This window comes from Scatophagus argus, chromosome 21 (genome assembly GCF_020382885.2).
Source record: "Scatophagus argus isolate fScaArg1 chromosome 21, fScaArg1.pri, whole genome shotgun sequence".
Classification (NCBI taxonomy): Eukaryota; Metazoa; Chordata; class Actinopteri; family Scatophagidae; genus Scatophagus; species Scatophagus argus.
In genome coordinates this window covers 14,801,839-14,822,995 of record NC_058513.1, presented here as the reverse complement: position 1 = coordinate 14,822,995, position 21,157 = coordinate 14,801,839, and the positions used below count along the sequence as shown (strand labels likewise).

Sequence of the window (21,157 nt, the reverse complement as noted above, 5' to 3'; positions counted from 1 at the left end):
TGTTTCCAAAGCCCCGCAAGTGTGTGTGTGTGTGAGCAGACAAGGACCCCTAATCCAATTGTGGAACAGACTTCACAAGCTGCAAACCACAAAGCCACAAGAAAAAAAACAGGAGGTTGGGGAGGGGGGTTGAGACTCCAAGAAGGAGGAAGAATCGAGGAAGGAGAGAAAGCTTAAATGTCACAGTGGTCAATACAATTTCACAAAAAGCCCAGGAGATGTCTTCAAATTGGTTGTTTTGCCCAAAATCTCAAACATACACAATTCAAACTGAAAAAACAGAAGAAAATCTTCACATCCCAGGAGCTTGAATCAGCACTTTCATTTATTTATTTATTTTTTTTAAAGCAGAGTCAAAATCATCGAAATTGGTGGCTGTTAATGTACTGCTGATTGTGAAGAATGACGCATGTGGCCAAGCAGAGAAGAGAGACGAATATGTTGATGCATTTGTTGACAGGGGGAGGGGGGATGGGGGGCATTTGCTGACAAGAATACAGGCAAACCAATTATATCCACCACTGTGTGCCTGTGTGTTCACGCTCATAAAATGACAGTGAGCAGTCATATGTTTAATGGTATTATGCTGTGTGTGTGTGTGTGTGTTCATATGTTCAGAGGAGCTCCGTGTGAGGTGCATACCTGGCATCCGCCTCACTGTAGTACTCCCTGGCTACAATGTCTTCAAACAGCTCTCCTCCTGTCACCCTGGGAGGGGGGAGGGCAGGGAGGAATGAATGTAAGAAGAGAAGGAGGAGGAGGAAAGAAAGGAGGATAGGCAGCAGAGAGAGGGAGAGGAGTTGTTAGCATACACAAACAAACTGGAGCCACACGCATGGATAAAATGTCAGAGTGTGTGTGTGTGTGTGTGTGTACAGAATATACTTACAGGTCAAAGACGAGGTAATGGAAGCCTTCCTCTGAAATGCTGTCATGGAGTCTTACTGCAAGAGAGAGAAAAACAGACAAAGACGAGAGTCAGGTAAAAGAAATGAAGATCTGCAGCAGGGTTTGACCGTTAAGCGTAAACCATAAACTGAGGTGAGAGAAAATGCAAAAATAATGTGACGTGTCAATTTCACACCACAGCGTGATGACGGTACATCCGGGGGTTAGGCACTTAACCGCCATTTAATGAACCCCACACATACACACACACAACACGTAACTGAATGTCAGTGTCGGGAATGCGTTGTGTTTGAGGACAAATTACCGTAAACTGCACCGCAGCCAGCCAAACAACTTAGACTGTAGCTGATGTTCTTCTCATGGCAACAGTTCATCACATGTACACCTTCACCACAAAAGCAATTTAGGGGCACTTTTCCCTCCATTTGATAGTTGACAGTGTAGAGATAAACAGGATGAGGGAGAGACAGAGTCAGGCTTGACATGCAACAAAAGCGTCCAGCCAGTATCTCATTGGGGCTTTTGTTTATATGGTTTGTGCCATAACCATTAGGCTACTGGGAGGCCCCCATATGGGAGTATTTTGCCCTAACAAATAACTAGTCACTGACTGTCATGTTCATATGGAAGTTGATGTAACAGTCGCTGAGCAGTTAACGTTTGTCAAGCTGAAAGAAGTAGGGACATTTACGAATAATTTTTTGTACGCCCACTTGTAACTTGTGGCAACTTGTATAACAACATTTAGTGTGGCAGTTCTTCTCTTACTGCTTTTACAGTTCAGGCACAAAAAGATGACAACCCTTTCTTAATTCTGAGTACATAGCTCTGATTGGCTACCAGGGAATAAGCTGTTAAAGACACAACAAACAAAAAACAAAAAAAACAAAACAAAACGCTGCAGCTGTGGGTAGTGTGAGATTGGTACCGGCATAGAAAATGCTGATGGAGATAAGTGAGCGCTTGGTGGGGAATCAAGAACATAAAGAAGTGAGTAACGAGCTCATATTACCGCGATACTGCGGTTATGCGGACACCATCCCAGTCCTGCTGTCAACATAACAAAACAGCAGCAGAGTGACAAAGCAGGATCCAGGTGTTTGGAGAGGATGGGCCTGAGGTACAGCTTAGGTTTAGTGTCAGAGAGCCACGGTTATCGTTATGTAAAATGAATATCAGTTGTATAATAAGATGAAGCAGGATCGCCCTGCAGCAAGAAACAAGAGCGACTGCTCTTTCCTCCTCCTCCCATCTTCTCGCTCTCCCTCCATCTGTCTCCTACTCCTCCTGCTTTCGTCTCTCCATCTGTCTCTTTTTTTGTGCCCTCTTTTGTCCAAAGTTTGAAAGCAGACGATGCCAAAATATGTCAAAAAGAGGAGGAAGGACAAGAGAGAGAGGAAAAATCTATACAGAGAGGGGAAGAGAACAAGATAAGTAGGCGAGGGGCGAACGAGTGCCAAAGGGGCCTTCAGAAAACTAGGACATGAGGAAGAGACATACGATGGAGTGCAGTGGGAAAGGTGTCCACGATTTTGTCATATTCCCCCCTTTTTACCCTTCAACACCCATCTCTCCTCTGAGTACGTCCATTAGAAGAGCACAATGCATTTTATTGTTGTTGCATCATCACTGCAATACAAAATTTCACGGTTAACGCACTGTTGACTGTGACATCAGAGCGGCCAAAAGTCACGAAACCAGAATGTCAAGAGAGCAGAGGACGTTTTTCATGAACATGTCTTACAAAGAAAATATCTGTCTCATCTTATCAGGCAGAGCAGATATGTGTCATCACATTGTCAGAAAGAGGAAGAAAACCTTGGGTCACCTCTCAGTCTGACTGGGTTTGCTGTTTTGAGGCAATAATGGTGATGTCATCTACATACCCTTTTTTTCTGCTGTCTGACAGCTCCACAACTGTTTGAAACAAGACACACATAACTCACACTAAAGCTGGCCGGGAGCTATTAGCAACTTGGTACCAATGCAAAGCAGTAATGTTGAAATACTGAATACTGGCTACAACACAGCAATGCCAGCCATCACTGCAATTTCTGCACAAACTCTAAATTAAAGATGTGCTCACACCTGAAGGTTGTCGGTTCATTTGGTCCATACTGGGGGAAAAAAGAAAAGATCTGGTCCTGTTCCTGTTCATACTGACTTTTAACAAACGAACCAGCAGGAGTCGAATGCATCATCAGAAACTCAGACTCCAGTGACTGACAGAATTGTGTGCAGCACTTTAAAGCTTCTGAAGTGTATAGCTATGATGTTTGTGCTACGTGTTAGAGACAGTGCTTGGTTTGTCCATTCTGGGCTACTGTAGAAACATGGTGGTGCAACAAACCCACAGCATATACTGATGAAAACATAGTTACAAATACTATATTCCATTTCTGCCCCTAAATCCAACACACTGGAACTCCAAATCCACATGCTGCTCATTAGTTCAGTAAATCATGAATGCAACATTTTGGCCATGCAGACCTTTTCAAGGAAAAAGTTGTTGTCAAGAGAACACAGTCATGGCTGGATAAGAAAACCCAGAGAAACCCAAAGAAACAGTCTTTGTGATACCAGAGAGTCAGACTGAGTTGAACTTGCTTACAGGCCTGTGGTTACTTATATCCCAGTTTGCACGATTATATTATTCATGTTTCTGAATGCTTGTTGACATCATGATGAGTCTCTTTAATTTTCGTATTGACTGAATGATATCAAAGCTTACGATTTGTTTTATAGCTGCTTGGTGCATTTTAAAGTACCCTCTGGACTGGGATTCATACTCTGTGTAGGCAGCATGTAGAACAGCAGATCAACATGCAGTTTATTTTTCTGATTTAAGCACTTTGTTACTTGAGACATCCGCACAGCGATTATCTACCGAGATAATATCAGAAACCTTGAATTCTTTAAGATTAAATCAGTCGACCAGCACATGCGGGTTTAAATCAAGATGCACTTAACCAGGTTATTCCTGTTTGAGCTAAGATTGTTTAGCCAAACTACTGTTTCCAAGGTCAAAGTTGAACTTTCACACTAAATATATGAATTTAGCAAACTTTCTCTCACAGACATACACCTTTCAAAAACAAAGCTACAAAGTGCTTAACAATATAATAAATCCGTCACTGCACCACACATTACAACAATGCAGAAACTCACCGATGTTGGGGTGCTTCAGGAGACGGCAGATGCGAGCCTCTCTCTCAAGTTTCTGATGGTCTGAGGTGAGAGAGAAAAGTCCACGGTTAGACAAGTTAAGTCACAGACTGTATTGCAGTTCATTACCTGGAGTTCAAGAGCCGATTTTAGTTAATTCAGATGATGTCAGCATTCATATTTATGCATTTAGTTTGTAATGCTTGACAAAATAAATGTTTTAAAGGGCTATAAACATGACAAGTCTGTCAGTTTATCACTGCTGAATGGGGCAGACAAAATAACCGAAATGCTAGTGATTCCATATCTCTGTAGGATCAGTAAAAATATCCTGTACTACGCAACAATTTGCCACTTTGTGACTGTACAGATGCAGACAGGAAAGGTGGGAGACAGAGTGGGGGTTGTGAGATGCAACCCCCCCCCCCCCACACACACACACACACACACACACACACTTGAAACCAGGACAGTGTGGTTAAAATGTACTTCTCTCAACCGCTAGGCCAGCACATGCCACATTATAAACCTGTGACCCATAATCCACTTTTACAAAGTATGATGCAGGTCATCATCATTCCTCTGTACGTATGCAGTTTTGTTGGAGCATCAGTCACAAATAACAAAAACAAAACCATACAGTTAAAGGGAGATGCAAATACTTGAAAAGTAAGAGGTTATTTGTTTCACAGAAAGATTTGCTTTGTGTATGCGAAGGCAAATATTTTAGGCCACAGCTCTAATCTATTAGCTATACAGTCGTTTGAAGTGAGTGGCAACATTTGCCTCTGAAAGGAAACAGTCACGAGGTGCGTTTAAGCAGAGCTCCACCGGGTACATGTATAATTTTATTTAAAGTTATTGTGGAAATTAATGAGGCTGTGTGTTGTAATGAGTGCACAAGCCCACATGCATGTCTGTGCAAAGGGTATAGTGTGAGGCCCAGTCACAAAGCACTGGTGTGTTTGCACTTCTGGCTGGGAGCTGGGCGGGATGCTACTAAAAGCACTCACACACAGACACACACACACCTCATATGTCCAAACTAACATCCTTGTTTGAGGATCTCATTGAGTCCTGTAGCACTACATAAGTAAATAAGTGTGTTTACATGATAAGGTCAGTGTGTCAACCACTTGACATTTTTTAAACTAGGGCTCATATCCCAGTGTAGATCATGTCACATCCAGGTAATGATACATACCATGACACAGCACTTTTTCTGTTACTTTAATGAATACAGAATAAGCACATGTAAAGGCTCATTCTGTATTCCATTGTAAATTATATACCTGACAAATGAAAAGTTACTTTCTCATGTTTATTTTTCTCCTTCTGTTTAGAGCCTTTGTACAAATTTTCAATTAAGCATGTAACAAAATTTTAAATATTCATGAACAAAAATACAAAAATTTCATCAGAGAACACATGATTCTTGTGCTGGTGGTAAAAGAGGTTAGTGGTGTTCGACTCTGTTCAGTGTTTCCCCACAGAATGACGGTGCAACTGGTGGGGACAGAGTTTTTACTCACAAACTACTTTAATCTGCTTGCTTGCGTGCCCCCCCCACAGACACGCACACACACACACACACACACACCTCTGCTTTCTGCATCTCCCTGCATCTGCTCTTTTCAACTTTCTTCTTCAGCAGGATGTTAAACAAAAGTCGACCAAAAAACCCAAATTTGGGCTTTCTCACTGCGATTCAGTTTTCACAACTGTTCAAGATGCAGCCTATCAAAATGCTCAAAACCGACATGGTACCAAATCTCAACACAGCAACCAGGGGCACTCGCAAGCTTTTACATGAGCATCGGCAGACACTGCACCACAATCATCTGTCTAGTTTTGTCCTGAATATCGTTTAAGGGGTGTCATCACGGAGACCCGCTTCCTGTCTCTCTCGATGAGCTGCTTGAACATCGCAGCACAGACTGCGATTTGTGGCACAGCAAAACAAACAATGGGGCATAATATGTAACAATGGATATCTTTCAAATGTCAAATGGTAGATATTGTCATGTCACTGTTTCCTTCCATCGCTTTAGAAATACATAAAGATCAGGTCAGAGGTCACTTGGGGCAACTGCAGTGAAGACCCAGAGCGACTATGTGTGGCTGTACGTATGTGTGTGCGCGTTATCACTGTTAACGCCAACTCAACCTCACACCAATTGCACCATGCAGGCGTAGGCTAAGATTTGCATTCATCCCAGTGCAGCAATAGCCTCAGATAAAATGTGCGTACTGCTGTTGAGCAATCAGACTGTCCAACTGTTCTTATTACACATGCAATAGAGTATGAACAGGAGTAATATAAGAGCACATTATTAAAAAAAGCAGCATCACTTTCCTCAAAACTCTCTCTACCCTTCCTTCGTCCGACTATCGCTAACTTGTTGCTAACCTGGACCACATTAAAGCTGCAGTGAAGGTGTCTCGAAGCCCTGTCTTCTGTTCTCTGATACGTCGCTACACTCTCACCATCTACCTTACCCTGTTGTCTCCCCGCAGGTATAGTTTTCCCTCATCTCAGAGAAAGTGAGGGAATAAGGGAGAGACCTGAACCTCCTTCTAATTACAGCAGTGACGCAGGACGGAGAGACAGACAGAAAGAAGGAGGGAGGATTACATGGAACGTCCATTTGCTAGAAGAGGATAACAGCTCCCCTGTGTGTGCGTGTGTGTGTGTGTGTGTTTGTGTGTCTGTGTATAGCTGTCTACCCTGGTGCAGTGTCACTGCAGTACTCACTAATTCATTCAATCTCCTTATTTGTTGGTGCGAGAGTGTGGAAGAAGAAGACAGGAAAGAGAGGGCTGGAGGGTAATTACTGGCACTTCCTGCTGCTCTCTAATTGGCCATCTGCTTTGCCACGGGGCGGGCCTACAGCCATCTTACATCAGCTGAGGAGGATGGAGAGTACCTGAGACACACACACAAACACACACACACACCTCTCTCTCTGCCACACATACGTAAAGCTAAAAACCTAACCGAAAGCTTGAGGACGGGGGAGACTGACAGTGAAGTCTGTTTCAGCCAAGTTAACATCTGGGAACTGGGAAATACTAACCAACTCAAACACCTCAATGTTGATTATGTGACTGTATATTGAAGGGAGTTTTCGGAGGATATTTAACCTTTAATCTCTGGACCCTTGATATATATTTTGTTCTTATTTGTGTACTTATGTTACTCCAAAAGTTTAAAACAGTGTTCAAACCCAGAGAAATGGAGAGTTTCATTTGGTCTGGGCCCTTCTGTGTGGAGTTTGCATGTCCTCCCTGTGCCGGCGTGGGTTTTCTCCAGGTACTGCAGCTTCCTCCCACAGTCCCAAAAACATGCACAACAGGTTAACTGGCTACTTTACATTGCCCCGAGGTGTGAGTGCATGCGTGGTTGTCTGTCTTTGTGTGTCAGTCCTGCAATTGACTGGTGACTAGTCCAGGGTGTCTTGCCTATTTCATAACAGTACAGATACAAGTTCATTTTGAGGGGAAAAGGTTGTTTTTTTTCTAAACATATTAGTTTTGTTGGCATAAAAATCAGCTGTATTAACATCATATGGTCATAAGAATCTATGAGAACATGTGTACAGTGCAAACAAAAATATTTTGGGTGTTTAGAGTCCCTCTGTAAGAGTCAATCTCATCCACGGTTTCACAACAATTCTTGTGGACAATCTTTATTTCACCATTCCTCATGGACGAAGCTAGACAGCTGTGTATAAAGTTGACGTCCCTGTTCTTAATCCCGCCTACAAGTTCTGTTTGGTCGACTTCTTCTTCAGCTGGAGAAAATAGCCATTAGAGAGGACAACACGAGACCTGTTCAAATCACTGAACCAATCGTAGGTGTGGGCGGTGATTCAGTGGAACCAGGCGACACTCCAATAAAAATAATGATGGGAGGGACACTTTGGCCACAGCAGGTGTGCAACTTAATAACTAACTGAACTGGAAAGCTGATTCACTGTTGAACAATAAGCAATAACAGTGAACTACCACCTCTGAAATGATTTTCGTTGGGACAGCCATACAGTCCCAGGGCACACTCTGACTTTGACGCAGCTTCACACAAAACCGGTGCAGCAGACAATGCAGCAGTCATCCACTTTTCACAGTTACTTCAGTCAACAACAAGACAAAACATTGCATTATTTCTGCAGAAAAAAACATTACAACACTTTGAGCACTACCACGTAAACTAGTAACATTTATTTGTTGATTTTGTTTTATGGTGATTTATGCTGTAAAATATTCATTTTGGGTGATTTCTGTACGCTCTCAGCAAAAACCACTACAAATCAGAGAGCATCAAAAACCCTCAATGCTCTGGGGTGAGAATCAGGTGTATGTTTTGTGTGTGTGTGTGTGTGTGTACATGCGTTTGTGTTCGTGTGTGTGTAATGTGTACCCTGCTGCCCACTCACATCCACCCCCAACTGCCTGTAGCCTGGACTATCCCACAGCTACCTAGATTCATCCCTGACATCTTGTCCGTGCTCACCTCCTTCCTTCCTTCTTTCATTTCCTTCCTTCCTTCCTTTCTCTCTCTCCCTTCCTGCCCCCCCCCCCTTCTCCTCAGATTACTGCAGTGTTTACCAGAGCTTTGAGAGACTTACCCACCAGGCCACGCGTGAGGTCACACTCGCCCCATCAGGCTAAAAAAAACCCACCCAAATCCTACCAGGCAAGCTGCCTGCTCACGCACTGGCTGCCTGTGTGTGTGGATGTTGTGTTTTTTGTGTGCGTGTAGGTGCATGTTGCGTCAGCCTGGCGGCCTACCACAATTCTTCTCTTAGCACAAAATCCTCTTGTTCCCTCCTTCGCTCACTCTATCATGTCTCACTCTCTGTCTCATTTCACCTTGCGTCCCTGGTGTGGAGTGTCACTGATCTCCTTGGAAGACTATATTGTTAAAAATCTCCTCCTCCTCCTCCTCCTCTTCTTCTTTCGGCCAGCTTTCTTCTCAGCTGGCAAACACACACACACACACACACACACACACACACACACACACACACACACAGGCCTACGTTATACTGCCTGCCCCTGCGAAGAGCCAACAGTTTTCTGCTGAGCCCTTACTTTTCCTCGGTGGGACGTCAATACCAGGAGCTGCCCTATGTGGACACTTGATGGCAGGCATAGAACAATAACAGTATTACAACACATTCACAGATGCCTTACAATGCAGACATGCTCTATTAGTGTTACTCCCTGCTCTGTCTGCCTCTCTCTTTCTCTCACGCATACACAAATGCCATCAGGCACAGACAACAGCAGGGCGAACAGGGAGGCGCCTATGGAATCCGTGGGGTCTTAGTGGTTGATGAGATACATTTAGCATAAGTGGATTAGCCTCAATACAAACCAATCCCCCTTCGTAGTGAGACAAGAGAAAGGCACTGAGGGGGGGAGAGAGGCTAGCAGAGAAAGAGAGGCACAGAGGTAATGAGAGAGAGAGAGAGATAGAGAGAGAGAGAGAGAGTGCAGGAAAGGAGAACAAAGGAAGCCAGGTGTGTGTGAATGTCATGAAGGAGTGCAGGCCTAATTTGTCAGCTACAAAAAGCAGAAAGCAATTAAGTATCTCCATCTGAAGCCAGGGGAGGTTCTGACACACTGACATGAGCTCACATCATCATTACCACATGGCACACCATGCCAGGCATGTGCACATGGGTGTGGGATCTATGCAGAGACACACAAGCAATGCAACATTCATGAATATACCAAAGCAACGACTAACAACGTAACAGACATCTTTCACGTTCTGTCGACTCTGACTATTTTACATCAGCCCCAACTGTGCCCCTTCCATGAAGAACGTCTTAGAATTTGGATCAATTCATTGTACGGCGGTTGTCTAATGATCCCACAGAGGGGAGATTGAGAGTTATTCAATACAGTGTTTATAAAGAGGGTCATTAAACCACCAAGAGGTTGCTGATAAGAACTCCCCACAGACACAGCGATTGAATAAAAGATTTCCTCTGCCATTGATCAAATTTTGGACTCCTGTTTACAAATACATTTTCCATTAAAGCTGGACCCTATGACGATATACACAGTAAGAAGAACGACTTGAACCAGTGGAGATTTTGCAGCACAATCCCAGGAGAGTTATCCCTTCAATATGCCAGTTATAGCATAGCAGACAAAGTTGCAAATCAATAAGTTGAACTAGCTTATGCTGAATTTGCTGGATTTTTGCATCGACGGGATGAAGTACTATGATTTGTCAAGTGTTCACTTGACTGGATTAGCCACAGTGTGACACTTAGTCTTTTACAAATGAACTGTCTCCCAAATGGATTTACGTAAACCATACACCAATTAGGGAGAAGGTAATCTGGCCAAAAAACTACTTCAAAGTCTATTTAATTGCAATCACAATTAAATTCATCTCACTTTTTAAACGTCCTGGAACCTATGGTCTGACTTGAGACAACCTATGAATTTTGCACCATTAAGCGTAATATTACTTAAAGGTTCTTTTTTGGCACTAGCTCCTCTTCCTGCTAGCTAAAACTCACTTTACTTTGAAGTATTTGCAATATGTGAGACAGGGAAGAGCCACATTTCTGGTGGGCTACATCACTCCACAGGTTCGTTCACACAGCACAGACCTGATAATCAATGAGGTTATGTTAAGTTTGAAAACAACACCTCTTCAAGATCAGTCTCGATCTAAAAATCATCATCTTACCCACCCCTAATACCAATGATGATAGCTATCACAGTGTAAAAATAATCTGTACCCTACAGGTCTACTTTCCAATATACACCACAGAGCAAACATGCACATATTAGAGGCTGTGTGAGTGTGCTTAGTGTTACCATACCTCTTGCAGACAGCTTCTTAGTGTTGATGATTTTTGCAGCATATTCCTGTCCTGATGACTTCTTTACACACCTACGCACCACTGAAAAAGCTCCCCTAAGAAAAAAAAGAACATAAACAACCAAAAATCAGTTCCTTTTCATGTGATCCCTCTCACATATATAGTGTGACATTTGAAACTGCATCCACTTCTGTGGTAGGGGTTGTTTTGTGTATGCTAACAACCACGGTCTCTCACTGCCTCTCTCACACACACATACACAGTTTACCGGCATTATTATCACAGCTTCAGTGTGTACAATGGCTCTCTCAAGCATGAGCATTGCTATGAATTCAGGTCTTGGATTATAAAAAGACCAAGTTCTTGTGCTTATCTTTGATAGGCACACAATTCAATTCGCAACAGCCGGCACAAAGAACGGGCTGCAACTTACACAACAATGGGCAATATTTAATAAATGCAAAAGGTAACAACGTTCAGTTATAAATCTGCTCAAGCATAAAAGGAAGTGCATAATGCGCTATAGAACAACTTCTACTCTGAGGAGTTTCATATTGACCTAGATGAATGCTCCATATTTTTCATCTGCTGGCTGTTATGTTGATTATTCAATTTTGAGTGGCACAGAACAAGAAATTACACATTATTTTAATAGTGCCTGTATCAAAAGCTGTAGCACCTGCATTATCTGGCCCTACACAGTTTTCTTGAAAGAGGAAGGCTACCTTTTGCTACTCTTGATGATATATGGAGGGCTGTTACTTTCTGCCGCACTCTGCTCCTTCCACTCTGCTCTTAGTTTCAATTATTTACCAGTAAATGAGAGGCGACAGGTGACAAAAGTACAAGTCGGTGCCTTGACATTAATAACCTATGATGGAGCAAATGCATTAACAAACGGATGCTGAAACATAAGCTGAGGTAAGGGGTCAGTCTGCATAAGAATCAGGAGCAGCACAGCCCACATCCCCTATGGAGGACGTGTAGGTGTGTGTATATGTCCTAGTACACTGGCTGTGCAATCAGTGCCATCGATTACTGACAATTATTCAGCAGGGGAAATGGCAGCTGGAAATCAAAGCCGGTGTGTCTTCATAGGACCAGCGTCGCCTTGCTGCCGCTGATTTGGGTACAGCAAGGGGGAAAAAAGCCTCGGCCAGCCAAGACCAACAGATGCTGCTGCTGCTGCCGATGATGAAACAGATGAGGTAGTGGCCCGGTTTTCTTGTCGTCATCAAAATACCGAGAAAACACGTCATTGCCTCTTACATAGTAAAAACGCCAAATTGGCGATTTAACTGCCAGTGCTGGACTGCAATCTCCATTTAAAACCCACAATGCGTTCACTGATAACACGATGATCGGACCAGCTGGTATGCAGAGTGTATGGGCATTACAGTGCAAACATAACGCAGCGCAGCCCGGACCAAATAACTTCCTCATTAAATGATCCAGAGGTACGTAACGTTACTCAACACGGTTACACAAATCATCTGCAGCTGCTCGGGGATGGGGGGGAGGAGAAAAAAAAAGTGGTCGGCCTAGTTAGCAAGCGGCCACAACCTCTGGTCCAGCCAGAGCCAGTACGGAGCTGTCAGACCCGTGGGCCGGTGAAATGTCACAGGGCTACGTCTCCGGCGTCTCTCGGGGCCCCGCTGACGGGTCCAGTAGACCAGAAAATACCGGCTAGCAAACACGGAAGGGCTAACAGCTACTGACGTGTTCATCACCATTAGCGACTAAAAGACGCAAGGCTCGTGGGCTAAGTCGGCTAGTTTATCAATATCAGCATGGTAGCTCGTTGGCTAGTAACTAAGCGTTAGTGCGCTTTTTTCCCGTTACTGCGGGAGCAGCTAGTTAGCCGCTAGCAGTGGTTATTAAGCCTGACTGCATCGCGACAATAACGGGCTCCAGTTAACATATACTGACAAATTATCGAAGCACTCAGCATGATCAGTCTGTAAGCTATTTTGGCTAACTATCCCCCTAGCTAGCTGGCTAACCAGAAATAATGTGAGGCGAGGCTGCGGGGGTGGGGGACAAAACGACAAGACAAACACGATGTGCACACTGTAACGTTACGACTGCTGCTTACTTCCCGAGCTCCTCGTACAGCTGATACTCGTCGGTAAACCTGGTGGATGTAGCGGTGGTTGCCATGGTTGGAGCCGTGAGCGGGGAGCCCGAGCCTTGGGGTACGACGGTGGCTGGCTCTCGTACGGGGTCCAGGAGGAGGGTAGCCTAGCCTCCAATACTGGAGTACCTTTCTGACAGGCAGGCAAGGCTGAAGAGGATAGAGGCGAGCAGAGACGGAAAGGGAGGGGCTGGGGAGAGGAGAGGAGGAGGAGGAGTGATGATGATGGTGTGTGTGTGTATGTGTGTGTCCGTGTATGTGAGTGTATGTAGTAAAGGGGAGGAATTCTCGCGAGAATAGGCTCGTGCGGCATGAGACCGGCTCTAGTTCAATGAAGTCACTGAAAATGTGGGGAGATGGTGCTGAATTCTATACCTTGTGTGGACTAGATCGGTTGCTCACCGATGTGCCAATAATTGGGTGACATTTTGTTGAAAGGTACAGCATCCCGCAGAGGTCCATATGATTGGCTGAAAAGACAGCTTTGGCATGCAGAGCCTGTCTGTTCTCATCTCTTCAAAATATTGCAGGGAACATCACAGCAGCATTTTACTGCACTGGTTGGGATACACCCAACCCTGGGTCACACCTCACTGCAGCAGAGAGGCAAACTGTGACCCGCACAAACACACACACATAGGCGCAGACACACATTGCATAAGTACATGCACATGCAGACACACACTCCAGGAATCAATATTGATTAATGCAGGTCTTGCTCTCAACACAGAAATCCTTTCTGAACCAGTGATTTTGCCTTTGCATTCGAGAGTGCAAGCGTGCGTGCGCATAAGAGAGACAGGGATGGGTAGAGCGAATAGTGTGACTGCTGTATCAGGTTTCCACCTACGAACATGCACCTATGTTTTTCCACAGAGTGAGCGCTGTTAGCTTGGCGGCGCTAAAAGATGGTGTCACACAGATCCAGAGTGCCTCACTAAATGTTTAATGTGGCATGAGTGGGAGGCCATCGGAGGACATGCGGGTGGGGCTGAAGGGAGCCATAGAGCCTGAGAGTTAGAGGCCCTGTGTGTGTGTGTGTGTGTGTGTGTGTGTGGCTGCCTGCTCAGCACTCTGGCTCACATAGTGTCAGAGAGATGGAGAGCAAAATGGTGATTTCACTTGAAAATCTTTATGTGTGGTTGTCGGCGTGGGAACACAAAGCTGAAACACCGAAAAAGTTCAAATATTATAAGGCCATATCAGCTAGTGCAGCCTGCTGAAGCCGTGATGAAGAGCAAGAAAAGGAGGCCAGCCTGTGTGTGTGTGTGTGTTATGTGGAAGACAAATGAGCACTGCAACGTAGGCTAGCAGCCCTCTCCTGCCCTCCTTTTCCTACGTGCTAACCTTGCTGCCTCTCCTCCTCTTCCTCCACCTCCTCAGCCTCCACAGAAATTATATAATGGTGAACTCCTCAGCCTTTGTTATCTCACACCAACCACACACTACGCCTTGCCCGCTTCATGAGAGACAGAGGAGCAGAGGAGGGAAGAGGAGTGAAGCCGAAAGAAGAGAAAGTAGGATGGTTTCAGCTAAGAACTGGCACTCAGCGAGGAAAAAGAAAAAGGAATGTCTCTGTGCCATTTTCCATATTGTAGTATTATTACAGTTAGACTTATTGCCATCTTTCTCTTGAGCAACCTTATCTCCATGCCCAGTCCAGCCCTTTCTGTGTTGACATCACTTGGCGTTCCCATGCCACCCCGCTGCGAAAAACACACAACTTTTGAAAATGGCAAAAGGATGCTGATGTTCTTACACCTTGCAAAGATCTCAGGGAAAACATTCGCTGGGAATCTGGTGATTAGATGATGATGGTCAGCTAGTATCACCATATGTAATAGCAGTGAATGTGCTTTTAATAGCAGCAGACAATCCATCCAGATTTATTGCTCCTGTGTTTTTTTGTACGAGCTCGGTTGAAGCTTGTAGCCACACATGCCTTCTTAGAGCTAAAACAGTCCAGTGGTATCATCTGCAGAGCCAAAACATCAAGTCTGCTGAAGTTGTGTTTGTATCCAAAAAAGACTAATTGTGCAAACACAGCTTCGCTAGCTGTGATACATTTAGGGATGACTTTCCCTTTTGTTGTGACTAATGAGGGCGAATATGCCATCTGTTACATCATCACAACTGAGAGAGTGGATGAGGCCAAGAGCTGAGTCATGACACTCCTGTTCTCTGCTGCTTTGGAGGGGAAAAAATCTGACTGGGGGGGAAGTGAATGAGTAACACTCTTTTCTCCTTCAGCGGATACCATCGTGACACCCTGGAGCGATAAGCTGCTGACCTCCAACTGCTCAGCAAGTCAGTCGCTGACAGTCGTGGTCATGTTGGACAGCACCCGGGAGTCAGTGTGTGTGTAGCTGATGAAATGCCAGTGTGCTCAGTCAGCTCAGCCAAGGAAATAAATAATATTTTTGAACATCACAGGAAAGATCAGAGGTGACATGTACTCAGCTCTTCTCTGATGATTGTAGAGTTTAGTCATTGGGAGTCTGGATTCTCCTCTTAATATTTTTATTTTTTTACTCAGGTTGATTTAGTTATATATACTTAAGTGCTGTTAGAAATTCAACATCTCCCTATCATGCTCTGGTTGCTCCAAGGTGCCCCAGACTACTCCATGTGGACTCTAAGGAGGCCTAATGAAAACTACACCAACCAGCAGAAACCTCAAATTTGCCTGGAAACAAAATCAGTCTTTGTCCTGTGCAAAAATATAAAGTTACTGTCTTTTTAGCATTAATTTCCCACATTGTATTAGTATTCCTCAGCACCACTTTTGGTGGAATCACAGAGAGAATTTCACAAGAAAATGAAATCTTTGGAAGATTCTCACTACATCTGATTAACTTCTGAAGGCCTAATATTAACTTCAGACTCACTTTTGATGATATGAACAACATGAATAATTACTGCAAGGCATGACTGTTTCGGTGTATGTATGGGAATGTGAGTATTGTCTCCACTGAAGAAGAAACACAACAACGTGCCAGCAAAAGCAGTGAAGAAGTAAACATGGATGTAAACAGTGCAGGCAGATATATATATAGAAAAAGGATCTGTGGATGTTTTACGAGGAAGAAAATCCATTCAGCACAACTTCAAAGAGGCATACAATGCTATTTGGTTAGTGACAGTGAATGCAAGGAGAAACATTGTTCACAAGAAAATGATAAATACTACATGGCCCCGGATAACGTAGGATTATGCACAACAAAAGCACAGTATTACGTTGAAGGTCTCCTCAACATATTTATACACAGTCAGTGGTGTTGGGATAATGTAATGCAGTGTACCACTCTCACCACTAGGGGGCAGTGGAATGCAGTGTTGAACAAAAGCACCTGAAATGAAACAGTTGCTCCGGGATGTAACGACAAAAGAAGAGCTCCTAAACATTTGTGACCGTATTGGAATTAAACCAAATAACAAAGGTGAGCAGTAAATAAAGCTAATTAAGAGTTATAGTTTAATAATAGTTTAATTTTCTCTGCATGATTAGCACTAGCTAATCATTTAACTGTCGAATAACCAACCTGGGCAGACTGTACAGAGGTTGTGGTAGATGATCCATAAGACAGAGACGACGGCTTACTTCCTCTTCCTTGTGATAGGAGACCAGTGTTAAAAAACTGTATATATATGTGTATATACACATACATAAACATATATAAGTGTATTCTCTGTCTACAAAGTTATTGGTTTGTGTGTGTGTTGTTATTGTTTTCTGTTTCAGCATTCATAAGAGCAAAAAACTGTGAACTGGTACTTAAATTTCAAATCCAGAATTTGTTGTTTGATGTAATCCTTTGGAGTCATTGTGCAGATCCATGTTTATTTATTTTTTTGGTTGAAAAAAATCAGGGTCAAAACAAACATTGGTGTTATTGTCTGCTTTTAAATGTCCAATCAGTCGAAGGCCGTACTGTACCTGGAGCCAGTAAACCCGACACGGCACAACCTGGACTTTGCTTCCACCATCTGTTCAACAGGCAGAGTTGCAGCATGTAGAAACTGTTCAATGAAATACTGGCTTTTCACTGAGACGGATGTTTGTATGTCCTCTATGGTTTTGTCTCTTGTCAGACAAATATGTGAAGACTTTTCTTTTCAAGGCAAACCCAAAAATAAAAATTTTAAGCCATCCTGACACATTTCTCAAGTCCATAAATGAAATGTGCATTTGACAAGAACAGACAATTAACTTAAAATAATTTTTAAATGGTTTTTCCACCCCAAAAAGCTCCATTTAATGAAGGCCTAACTTAACTTTGTGTTTTATGTCTGTCACAGTTCCTTCAACGTTTCTCAACTGTTCTGACATCCTGTGACAACTTGTGGAAATTAAAAAATGACTGAACATCAGTCAACTGGAAAATTGCTGAAACGTTACCTGGATGAACTGAGTGACAAAACGTTGAGGGAATTTAAGTGGTACTTGAGCCAGAACCAGAGAGAGGGATACAGACCCATCCTGATAGCCCAGCTGGAGAACGCTAGCCGAGAGGATATTGTGGATAAACTGGTGCAGGTTTACAGGGAAGATGGCGCTGTGGTGACAACTGTGGACATTCTCTACAGGATGAATCATAATGACCTTGCAATAAAGTTAATTCAAGGTAATGCATATTTGTTAGGCAGTTTCCTGCCTGCTTGGTGACTTATGAGCAGGCCCTGTTTATGCATCTTACATATTTATTATAGACAATAGATATGTAGGGAACACAAATCTTTTTGTTATTGTGTGATAAGCTCTTTCTATTTAACACTTCCCACTGAGGAAACTGGGTCTAAATTATAGCAGTAACATTTCTTAATAACGTGTTTATTTGACTTGCAGAAAAAATAAATTGTGGTGAGGGACGGCATGTAGATGAGCCGGTGTCCTCCGCTGCCAAAAAGAGAACGAGAGCCCCGGCTGTTCCCAAGGATCTTGCTTGTTCGATTTGCTTGCATATTTTCACTGAGGCTGTGGTGTTGCAGTGTGGCCACAGCTTCTGTAGGGGCTGCCTCCACAAAGCCTGGGAGGGGAAAATCTCCCGGCAATGCCCACTTTGTAAGAAAGCTGTACCTGACACTGAACCTCCGATTAACTTCAGTCTGAAAAGTCTGAGTGAAAACTACAGAGAGAGTATTGAGGTGAATTGGTTTTGTTATTTCATTGCCTGTGTTTAACTTCATTATATGTAGTGGTGTGGATAACGGTGTTTGAGAGTGTTACTTCATCTAAGCTGTTTTGCCAATTTTGGAGCGCAGGGTGGAGAATTGTACCGGTAGCCTTTAAAGTTAATGTAATTCTGCATTTATTAATGGAACACGGTAGGATTGTATGCTTACTGTTAAACCTTAACCTGTTAAACTGTTAAAAACTGTTAAAAAACCTTTGAGCTAATGTTAAATCAAGTTCATTTATGTAGTACAGCTCATAAAACATTTAGATTAAAAAGATTTTTCACAGTGTGGATTTTAGTGCTGAAACAAAATTGGACTTGATGAAACAGAAAATCATCCACATTTACCTTCTCACTCCTTATTTCAGGTTCCTTACAAGAACATCCAAAAAAAGCGGAAAGCTTTTAAAAATGTCAAACACTTTTGTGATTCATCAGTTGAGCACATTAAGGTTTGTCAGCAGTTTTAAACTTGATCAGTCTGATCTTAACCTGCACGGGGAAATGATGAGGATGACGGTTTCTTTGCTGTGACCCACAGAGGCAGAGCCGCGACACAGAGAGGAAGATTAAGGAAGAGTTTGAGAAGCTTCGTCTCTTCCTCAAGGCCGAGGAAGCAGCCAGTCTGGCGGCATTAAGAGATGAAGAGGCTCGGAAGACTCGCATGATGGAGTTGATCGCAGACATGAGCAGAGACACACTCTCGCTCTCTGACACTGTGAAAAACATAGAAGATTTAGGGCTTGATAACTTATTTTTAAAGGTAATTACTGAAGCTCAAGAAGAGTCTAATTCATTCAGAGTAATCTGCAGACTGCTAATACATTACCTTTTTTATTTACAGGACTTCAAGACTTCATTGAAAGGGTGTGTATTATTCATCCTACTTTCTTTTGCTTCTGAGCCTTTGCTTTTTGATCAATTATGAATTTATTTTCTGTCATAACAGAATAATGATTTGGGGAAACAGCTAAACTAGCTCTGTCAGAAGGTTAAAAATGGCCTGTCAGCATGCCCACTAGCTAATGTGATATCCTCTTTTTTTATTCTCCAAGAAAGTGTAGAAAAAAAGTAGAAAAAGAACATGTTTTAGTTTTATGAAGAGTTATTTGTCTTTTTTTTAACCCCCCCCCCCCCAAAAAAAAAAACAAAACAAAACAAACAAAAACAAACAAACAAACAAACAAAAAAAACCCCAAAAAAACCCAAAACCCTTGTGTTCCCACAGAGGAGCTTGCTGAGTTGCAAAAGGGATTTTGTAATTTTCATAACTTCACTTTTTAACTCACTTTTGGTTGCTGCTTTGACTGAGCTTTGCAGTTAGATTTTTCACAGAATGAGGACTGCAGGTTTTGTCTCACATCCTCTAAGGTGTGCTTAGACAAAACTCTACCTTTTAATCTATCAGAAATTTTCCAAACAATTTGACTTATCTTTTCATGTCTTGCATTTGCCCCAGCCCTCAGAAAGCACTGTCAGACCCAAGGAAACTTCCACAACCACAGATAAACGTCTCCAAACATGTGGAAAACCTTCAGTTCAGAATCTGGGAGAAAATGTTGAGCATTGTAAAACACAGTAAGTACCGGGGCACATAAGCCTTGAATTACTTCATACTCTCAGGTCAGTAAACCCACAAGTGAACGCTTGGTTTTCTAATTCTGTTTGATTTGTAGCCCATGTGGTCCTGGACCCCACCACTGCATCTCCAGGGCTCTCTCTGTCTGATGATCTGACCAAGGTGACAGTCACAGACTCCTGGCAGCAGCATTCTGGAAGGCCAGAGCGCAACACTTCCCTTCAGCAGGTCTTGGGTTGCGAGGGCTATGACTCTGGAAAACACAGCTGGGAAGTGGTGGCAAGAAGTCACACCAGATGGATACTTGGTGTCGCAGAAGAGGCCACAGAAAGGAAAGAAGAACTGTGGTCGGCTCCACAAAATGGACTCTACACTATTATGAAAGGAAAGAGAGGTTATAGAGACAACAAGGGGAAGACTTTAAGCGTACTGGAAAGTCCCAACAGGATCAGGATAGAGCTAGACTACGAAAAAGGGACAGTGTCATTTCATGATGCTGATACGAATGCACTCATTCTGACCTATGAGGAGATATTTACCAAGAAGCTGTACCCATATTTTGCTTTTGTTAAAAAAAATGACGGGGGAGGCTTTATACAGATCTGCGAGTCGAAGGTTTCTGTCTCTAAGTGACATAGCTGCAGAAAATGGCTGCTTCAGATTCAGTAACATGTATCACTAACATATGTTGCCTTCCATTTTTGCTGAAAAAATAGTTTTGTTATCATTCTGTTCATGTGGTGTTTGTTGTTTTAGTCACTCTAGTGTTGTAGCGCTGTCTGTCTGTCTGTCTGTCCACGAATTGGTCCAGACTAAAATACTTTAACAACAGATCAAGAAGAAATTGTGTATGGACATTTATTTTTATAATTTTAACTGTCCTGTACTTTTTACTTTTCTGACCAAACACTGGCAAAAATCATGACAATCTCATGATCCTCAGCTGTAGTTTCTGCTTAACACTAGTTAGCTAATGTTATGTATATTATGTAATGTATGCTAACATGGTAAATTAAGATAGTGAATATCATAAAAATATATCTGTATTTTATCCAGCATGTTATCATTGTCATTGTGAGTATATTAGCATACATTTACTTCAAAGCACTGCTGTGCCTGAATGCAGCTCCTTGTTTCTTCATAAACTAGTAAAGTAAATAGTAAGTAGTAAATATTTTGAATTCGGAGACTCATGGTTTTAAACATTTTTTCATGGTTTAAATGTGATGTTTTTAAATATTTACATGGTATGAATATTGAAAAATGTTTTTTTTTTATTTTTACACAAGATTGATACATGATTTAACATTAAAGCTCATCAAACATGTTGCAGTTTTTTCAT

At 42.8% G+C, this 21,157-nt stretch overlaps 2 protein-coding genes across 20 annotated transcripts in view; one reads left to right on the top strand and one right to left on the bottom strand.

Annotated features, from left to right (window-relative positions):
* LOC124053055 (calcium/calmodulin-dependent protein kinase type II subunit gamma-like) overlaps positions 1 to 13,309 on the bottom strand; it is a 32,708-nt gene extending 19,399 nt beyond the window's left edge. For 8 of the 19 annotated variants that reach the window (XM_046377998.1, XM_046378001.1, XM_046378012.1 and 5 more), the window contains exons 1-5: positions 13,021 to 13,308; positions 10,926 to 11,020; positions 4,078 to 4,137; positions 890 to 944; positions 643 to 708 (exon numbers count right to left, since the gene is read on the bottom strand). In XM_046377998.1, coding sequence (XP_046233954.1) covers positions 643 to 708; positions 890 to 944; positions 4,078 to 4,137; positions 10,926 to 11,020; positions 13,021 to 13,085 — 341 coding nt within the window. In that variant the 5' untranslated portion in view covers positions 13,086 to 13,308. Of the gene's footprint in view, positions 1 to 642; positions 709 to 889; positions 945 to 4,077; positions 4,138 to 10,925; positions 11,021 to 13,020 lie in introns of all 19 variants that reach the window. The other 11 variants (XM_046378002.1, XM_046378008.1, XM_046378015.1 and 8 more) reach the window with 2 other exon arrangements.
* Positions 13,310 to 16,365: 3,056 nt separating this feature from the next.
* On the top strand, positions 16,366 to 21,142 carry LOC124053242 (zinc-binding protein A33-like). The gene is made up of 8 exons (XM_046378285.1): positions 16,366 to 16,499; positions 17,359 to 17,684; positions 17,906 to 18,204; positions 18,605 to 18,688; positions 18,778 to 18,999; positions 19,081 to 19,103; positions 19,696 to 19,814; positions 19,913 to 21,142. The coding sequence occupies exons 2-8, from the start codon at positions 17,417 to 17,419 to the stop codon at positions 20,446 to 20,448; spliced, it is 1,551 nt and encodes a 516-aa protein (XP_046234241.1). The 5' UTR covers positions 16,366 to 16,499; positions 17,359 to 17,416; the 3' UTR covers positions 20,449 to 21,142.
* The last annotated feature ends 15 nt before the right edge of the window (positions 21,143 to 21,157 follow it).

Excerpts from the sequence above, each read along its gene's own strand:
- LOC124053242 (XM_046378285.1), top strand. The coding sequence starts at position 17,417 with ATGACTGAACATCAGTCAACTGGAAAATTGCTGAAACGTTACCTGGAT. Across the intron at positions 17,685-17,905 it reads TGCAATAAAGTTAATTCAAG|AAAAAATAAATTGTGGTGAG; the intron begins GTAATGCATATT and ends TTTGACTTGCAG. Across the intron at positions 19,815-19,912 it reads GTTGAGCATTGTAAAACACA|CCCATGTGGTCCTGGACCCC; the intron begins GTAAGTACCGGG and ends TTTGATTTGTAG.